At 42.4% G+C, this 8,521-nt stretch overlaps 1 protein-coding gene across 1 annotated transcript; it reads right to left on the reverse strand.

Annotated features, from left to right (window-relative positions):
- Nucleotides 1-799: 799 nt before the first annotated feature.
- LOC118842076 (angio-associated migratory cell protein-like) lies at nt 800-2,210 on the reverse strand. Its single transcript, XM_036749735.1, is given in 3 exon segments — nt 800-1,040; nt 1,133-1,880; nt 1,883-2,210. Coding segments are annotated over 3 exon segments (1,317 nt in total).
- Nucleotides 2,211-8,521: the final 6,311 nt, after the last annotated feature.

Raw genomic sequence — 8,521 nt, forward strand, 5'->3', positions numbered from 1 at the left:
CTAGAAGCTGTGGATGCTATAATTGAAGAGAGATGCTAGCAACCAGTTAGGCATGGGGACAGGGAAAATCTCAGTAGCTGGGCCAGAAGCTCCGAGACTGGCGAGTGATGGCTGAAACTTGAATTCCTACCCGGGAGACGCAATGGGAAAGCTAAATTTGCATTGGAAGCCATAATGGAAGAGCTGGATTGGACTGGGTACCAGAGGTATCAATGGGTGACTAGAATTTGGTGAGCCAAGTCCAGACCAAGTGGAGAACCGGAAGATCCAAACTGGGGAGAGCATGAGAAGAATCATGTCCAGACCAGAAAGAGAGTTGGAAAAATTTTCAAAAACCTCAGCTTGTGAGAAAATCCCAGCACTCTCTCACCTTCCCACCTCATAAATAGCTCCTATCCAGAACTTAGAAGTGAACCCCATACCTGACCACTGGTGAGCACTGGTCCCCCTTATTTCTCTTTTGATCTGTGAGTGCTGGAAGAGGATTGGGTAAAGCACTCAATGCTAGGGGAGCATTTTACAGTGGCTTTGCCATTTATTTTTTATTTTTTATTTATTTTTTTTTGTAGACACCACAAGTATGTAGGCTTCTATGACATTTACAAATACATACATAAATATATTACATACAACAGTGAATCAGGGGCAGGCAGATGCTCCCCCCAGACGGACTCTTGGCTGAGACAGTTACTGTTTCTCCGTAAGTACTCTTCTAATAAAATGCCGGTCTCCAAGAATGGGTCTCTGTGTGTTGGTTCTCCTCTCAGGTCCAGTATCTTCCCCCTCCCCCCCAGGGGGCTCAGTTTGTCCAGTATGGAGAACTGCCATAGGTGGGTTTGGTGGCCTGAGACTTTGGCTGCAGGGTACTGGGTTGGCTACGCTGGCCAGCGCCACCCTGCCCATCCTGCTGGAGGTGGTGATGTAGCATCTGGGAATGGGGCTGCTGGTGGGCAGGCAGGATATGCAGGAACGGGGCCGGGGCATAACCCGGGGTGGCACCAGGGGTCAGTGGGCCTGTGGAGCCCAGGGCTGAGGGCAGGCTGAATGGTGGTGGGGTGCCTGAGTGGAATCCCTGAGTCTTCTTGTACACGGAACCAGCTATGTCAGGCGCACCTGTATTACTTGAGGTCACTGGTGCTGGCACCGTTGTCTCAAGCTCTGTGTAGACAGGTCATAAATGGCCAAGGTCCCATCAAGGTAGCCAACAGCAGCCAGTGGCATCACATTGCAAAAGCCCAAGGATTCCACCGAATTGGATTCACTTTCTTCATCCTCCCCAGGGTTAGGCTGTGGACCCACGGTGTCTGGTCTGAAGATACCTACCACCTTGCCAGTGGCTGCATTGACCAGCTTAGCCTGACAGTCCACAGAACCGGTGAGAATTAGGCTCCCATCAAGGTTGGTGGCCACACATGTCAGCGGGCCCTGGTGACCTTCAGTTCCTTTGAGCACATGGATGGGGCTTCCCTGCTTCAAGTCCCAGATCCGGACAGTGCCATCTTCATAACCAACCACGGCTTTCCTCCCGTCAGGGAGGACTCGGCCACAGGTGGCTGGACAATTGGGCCCTTGGAAGGTCTTGCAGTCACCACTAGGGACCTTCCACATCCAGGTGTTACCATCAGCTGTGCCTGCCAGGAGGACGGGTGCCTGAGGGTGCCACTCCATCCACTCCAGGTCCCCCGCTTCAAAGGACCAAACCTCTTCCTTGGTGTCCACCTGCCACACTTTAAGTAGGCCGCTCATGTCCCCAGTGGCTACCAGGGCAGAGTCGTGGCTGAAACCCGCACAGGTTACAGAGTCCTTGTGGCCGGGACACTCCAGGAGCAGCTCCCCATCGCTGAGCCGCCACACGAAGGCTTTGTCGTCCTCGCCCCCGTCACTGCCAGAGTGTTGGTCTTAGGGTCCAGGCTCACACAAAACACGGAGGCTGAGTGATGGGCAAAGGTGACCTCACTGTCGTCGGAGCTCTCCATGCCGCCGTCCACACCCTCGTCCACCTCGTCCCCCCACACCTCGTCCGCCCCCTCCCCCTCTAGCTCCTCTTCTTCCTCGAAGTCCACTCCGTCCATCTCCTGAGCCAGGTCATCGGGGTCGGGCGGGCCGGGACCCAGCTCCACCACCTCGATGATCTCCTCGTCGCCATGGAAGCGCAGGGCCTCCGGGGAGGCCGCCCCGTCCTCGGGCCCGGGATCGGGATCAGGCTCCATGAGACTCAGCGAAGCCGGTCCAGCAGCCGGGGCCCAGCCACCTCCAGAGCCACCGCCTTGCAACGCCACCTACCACGGTCCCGGCTTTGCCATTTTACTATGTCTAATAAACCACACACACAGTGAAAAGTTGACTGTCTGTGTAATATTAACACAGAGTCTCAAGATTAAGCTGGGAAATTTCTAAGACAGTGGGGTAGAGGGGATGTGGATATAGAACCACATATTGTACTGTTTTTATAGTCCTAAGCAATAATTTTGCATCATTCCCTCAATTTATTCAAAACCTTCCTCAGCAAGAGTTTTTCTCTTGCTGGGCCTTTTGAAGTGGGCAGTTTGGCAGGGCTGGGCAGCCAACACATGCACAAAAAGAGAATCTTTTGTGTACCTGTCAAAGGAGACTTGGTGCAAGTAGGCTGCTGCCTCTGTGTAGAGTGACACCTAGCGGGCAAAGGCTATAAACTAAACTCAATCAATCCATCTTATTAAGTGCCTACTATGTGCCAAGCATTATGCAAGACACTGTAAGTAAAAATACAAAGATGAGACAGTTTCTTCTCTCAAGGATCTTACATTTTACTATGAGAGATTACAATGTGCTCATTCATAATTAAATACGGAATAAATAGTTACGGCAGAGCAGAGACATGACTACTGTAGCACCATCATGTGAACACAAAGTATCCACCACTTTCACACTTGGTACATAGAACTTAAAAATTCAGAGTTAGATATCTTCTAGGCCAAACACCTCATTTACAGATGAGGATACTGAAGCTTTTTTCCTGGGTCAGCACTTTTTTTTTTCTAGGTGCTCAGTGGCCCAGATGAAATTAAAATTCAGGAACACAACATTAGGACTGGATATTGCCAAATTCCTAGGCTATGATGGGATCATTCTAACTTCCAGACAGAGACATCTAGTGGGGAGGGCCAGACAACTTGACTTGGGAAATGGTTTAGATGCAGTGGAAAGATCACTAGACTGGCAATTTAGGACACCTGGGTTTGAGTCTTTACTCTGGTGCCACAAATACCTCTGTGTGACCTTGGACAAGTTACCCTCCTTCCTTGGTCCCAATTTCCTAATTAGATGATCTCCAAGGTCCCTTTCAATTCTAAAACTCTGGATTAAATGTGCAAATTAGACTTTTCTAAAGGTTGCCTGACATCTTGGCTGTTCAAAACAGATGCCAAAAGTTAAAATATCGCCTCCTGACAAACTAAGACCAATGCACTAGATAGGGACCTAGGCAAAAAAGATACTCTGCTCTTTGATGGAACATTTTTAAGATGCTGACCTCACTGATGGTGTTGTCCTTGGCCAAAGGAGACAGCTGTGGTGATCCATCCTTTAACAAGTAGTCTGGCTTTAAGTTCCATTACTCCACAAGAACTCTCTCAAACCATTCTAAACAATAAAACCTTGCTCACTGTTTCTGCTTGAGAGGACTGGCCCTGATACTATTCCATACTTCAAGGAACCATGAGTCCATTGGTTTTCAAATGCTAATGAGATGACATATAGTAAGAGTAAGTGTAAAGTCTTATATTTGAGTTTAAAAATCACACACACTTACAAAGCACAAAATGGGGGAGGACATTGCTAGATAACAGTTTTTGTAAAAATGAACTGTGGAATAGAAAACAGTTGGCAGAAATTAGGCTTAGACCAACACCTGACATGCCATATTCCATAATACATTTTAAGTGAACTTAATATTAAAGATCATACTATTAAAAAAATCAGGAAAGAAGTCAATCATATGCCTCACACAACTCTTGACAGGAGATATATTCTCAACCAAACAAGAAATAGAAGCAATTAGAAAAGATAAAATAGTTTTATTACATGAAGTGAAAAAGTACCTGCAGAGACAAAATTTAAGATAAGAAGTGAAGCAGTGGGTAAGGAAAAAAGCTTTGTATCAAATTTCTTGTAAGGGTTTCGTATCCAAAATATATAAATTTATGTGTGTCGCACACACAGGACTAATAGCTGTTCCCCCAATAGATAAATGGTCAAAGGATATGAACAAACAATTATCAAAAAAGAATTGCAAAGTATTCACAAACCACACAAAAGAATATTCAGAATCACTAATGATAAGATAAATGCAAATCAAAAATGCAAACCAATCCTAAGGTTTCACCTCACACCTTCAAATTGGCAAAAATCACAAAAAATGGAGTAGTCAATGTTGGAAGGATTGTGGAATGATAGGCACACTAATACATTGTTGGCAGAGCTATGAGATAGTACAAGCGTTTTGGAAAGTAATTTGGAATTAATCAAATAGAGTGACTAAAATTTCACTTTGAACCAGGGCTTATTATTATTATTAGCCTTTATTATGTCTATTATTATATTTATTATTATTATAGGCATTATTAGGCTTAGACTACAATGAAGCCATCAATAAGAAGGAAGTCTCCATATACATCAAAATATCTATGGCAACACTATAAAAGCAAAGAATTGGAAAGGAAATATGTGGCAATTGATTGAGGGGATGGCTTTAGATTGTGGTATATGAATGGCTATATATTGTGGCACATGAATGTAATAAAATATTATTGTGATGTAAGAAATTCATGTGATGAATAACTGAGAAGCATGAAAAGATCTAGGTGAATTGATACAGAGGTGAAGTAAACGGAACCAAGAAAACAATATACACAATAACTAAAACAATGTAAATGGAAAGAATAACCACGCACAAGAGATTAAAAATGAATGTGACAAAATTATAAAGATCGAGGAGGATGCTAATGAAGAAATATGAGGTGATACCTCTCACCCACACTTTCACAGAAGTGGGAGATCTACAGGCATTATATACTGCACACATTTTCAGACTTTTTAAGTATTTATCAGATATATTAATTTTTTCTTCTTTTTCTTTTTTTGTTTTTAAAAATACTATTTGTTATATAAGATGGCTTTCTGAAATGGGGAGGGATCCTAAGAATAACTATGATGATGTAAAATAGAAAGAAGATATCAACAAAAACTTCTGCAAAAAAATAAACTGTGGTACTACAAACTCAGTATGAACATGACATAGCAACTTAACTAGCTAATGCGATCTTACCTTATAATAATGAAGGCAAGATGATTCTCCAGACTCTGTCTTGGTCTGCCTTATGGAAGATTGTACCCTACTCTGGGTACCACATTTTAGTGAAGCATATGCTACGGGGTAACTATTCCAAATCCCATTTGTACTAAAGTTCCCACTACTACTATCTCCTTTCAGGGCCTGAAAGTAGCCCTGAGGATTTGGGGAGATTGTCTTTTCTAATGCTAGAGCTCATGAGCACCCACTGGTATGCTTCTTGCTGTGATAATCAGTCGACCAATCAGATTTATTAGCATTTAGAAAGGGTGTTTACTGAGGTAGTATCCCCCCAAAATCTATGAAATGTTTTCCCACAAATATATATAAGAGTATAATGTAAAATGGGCTAATGCTTAACAAGTACATGTGGCAAAGTTGTAACTCACAATTTCTCTTTCACAATTTCAATGCCTCTTTACTAGATTCAAGATATTTCCCCTTAGGTATGCCATAGCTTTTCTGCTATATTCTTAGAGCCTTGAATCTGAGTATAGTCTGAACTTGTATCCCAATGTAGCCATAGCTGAATCAGGAAAGCTCCTAGGACATCAATGATAAGTTTCCAGAACATCTAAAGTTCAAAAGATCCTCCTGTCAGGGGGTGAGTGAGAGTGTGAGAGAGAGAGAGAGAGAGAGAGAGAGAGAGAGAGAGAGAGAGAGAGAGAGAGAGAGAAGGGGAGCCCAAGACTGAGACCAAAGTTCCTAAATAATTCTATCTTGGGGGGTTAGCTAGAATACTCATTCTACCTAGTTGAATCAAATTTCCTGGGTTCTAAGCCAGATCCTTGGTTCTATGCAGGCCTGAGGTTGAGGAGGAAGGGGGAGGAAGTTGATAGGAAATTATCAAATTTCCTCAGCCAATCTAAATATACTTCCTCTGCAATATTATTCTAGTTGATCATGGGCTAAATTTAGTGTAAAGATTTTGATTGGCTGACAAAATAGAAATATTGAGACTTTTTCATACCTCTGATTTGATTAACTTGATCAACATGCATTCTCAATTAATATCTGGACCTGTCATTTCTGCACTTACTTTAAATGGGCTGGGGAGAGTTAATTGATTTACTGCTCTATTGACACCCTTACATTAAGAAGGACATTAAGAGGGAGGAGTGATCAAGGGAGAGAGAAGAATTGAGGTCATCCTAAAAGGATTGTTTGGAGGAACTATTTGTTTGTGACTATTTATCATGGAGAAGAAAAGACTAAGGAGATACTAAGGTTGTTGTCAGAATTTCTGACACAGGTTATCATGGAGAAAAGGAATTAAATTTGTGCTTGGACCTTGCAGATGGAATTAAGTTCAATGGTGGTGATCAATAAATCAATCAATATATATTTATTAAGTGCCTCCTATGTGCCAGGCACTGTGCTAAGCACTGGAGATACAAAAGGAGGCAAAATACAGTCCTTGCCTTCATGGAGCTTAGAATCTAATGGGGGAAATGCAAAAAAAAAGGTATACAGAGCAAACTATATACAGGATAAATAGGAAATAATTAACAGAAGGAAGGCACTAGACTTAAGAGGTGGTATTATTTTGGCTTCTAGACTTTAGGTTTTGATTTAAGAAAGGACTTTCTTGCAATACAGCAGCCTGGCTTGCTAGGTAGTAAGTTCCCCAACACGGGAAATTCTCAAGCAAATTCTGGATGATCAGTCATTGGGGATGTTCTCTATAGAATAAGGCCACCTCTGAGGTCCAATTCTACACCTCTATGAATTTGTATCTTGGTAGTCCAGTGGGAGCACTATAGGAAACTCTACTCTTCCTGGAACATCGGAGTGGTCTCATTTCCCTACTTCTTTCTTTGTCCTCTCTCTCTCCTTTCCCCTGGTTTTTATAAAATGACCTACTTGTCTCAAAAAATTCCCTAAGGATACATCAAATGAGACAATATATGTAAAGCACTTTGCAAATCCTAAAGCATTATATGAATGTTAGCTGTCATTCTTATTATTTTCCCCACATAGCCCAAAAAAGATTACAGATAATATCTTGTCATAGACTTGGGAGCCCTAAAATGTAGAACATAGCATGTCAAAAAAGAATGTTAGAGGACAGAACATAGGATCTCAGAGCCAGGGGAATTTAAAGACTTCTCAAACCCATCATTGATCAAATGGGAAAATGGAGACCCTAAGAAGACAAGTGACTTGGCCAAGATCATTTGGTCATATAGTGAGCCATGTAGCAGGACCAGAACTAAAATTAGAATGCATCTAATCATGGCTTTGGGATCCTGCTACACCTGAAGAAGCAAGTTATTCTTTCCTGCCTCAACTCAGAGATGCTGGGTTTCATTTTTCTTCTCTCCCTCCATGATTCTTTCTTTCATAAAAGATACCAACAGTCAGCAATTCATACTCAGGAAAACACAATTAAACCCCAAGAGGGGGAAAAACATAGCCCTTCCATTTCAATTAAAATCAGTGGCTGTTGGAAATGTGCAGATTTAGAGCTGTAATACCAACTGAAACAGTGAATTCTCCATTGTGATCAAAGGCTTCATTTAGCAGGCTGAAAAGCAGGCATGAGCTTAATTGAACAAGAGAGAGAGAACCTCCCGAGCAGTCAGGCATAAGCAAATAGCCTCAAAAAATATTAGGAACCAACTCAAGGAGAATTAACTCAAAGTCCAAAATGCTCTTCTCAGGCCTTAAAATGGAAGGGAAATAAGCATTTATATAGCTCCTACTATGTGTCAGGCATTGTGCCAAGTGCTTTTAACAATTATCTCACTTGATCCTCACCTAGAAAGATGCGCTTCTAAAGTGACATAGGGGAAGGAGCTTTGGACTGGTGCCAGGAGACCTGGCTTCTAGTTGTAACTGGATAAAGGACATTGATCAAGATACATTGCTTACCGAAGCCTCATTTTCTTCATCTGTAGAATCAGTCTTCCAGTATTGATGTTTTTAAATCCTGCTTGACTTACTCTTCAGATTTTATCTCCCCTATAGCCTCTTTGCCCCTGCCCTGGGTTTCTTCCTCCTTTCCCCCTTTCCATTTCTCCTTTATGTGTTGCCTTCCTCCTTGAGAGAAGGGATGATTTCTTTGCTTGTATTTGTATCTCCAGTTCTTAGTAAGTGCCTGGCACGCTCAGCACTTAATACATTTTCTATTTATCAGTCTAGCTATCTATTATACATCCATTTACCCTACCTATCTATAATACATCTATT

This window comes from Trichosurus vulpecula, chromosome 3, assembly GCF_011100635.1.
Source record: "Trichosurus vulpecula isolate mTriVul1 chromosome 3, mTriVul1.pri, whole genome shotgun sequence".
Classification (NCBI taxonomy): domain Eukaryota; kingdom Metazoa; phylum Chordata; class Mammalia; order Diprotodontia; family Phalangeridae; genus Trichosurus; species Trichosurus vulpecula.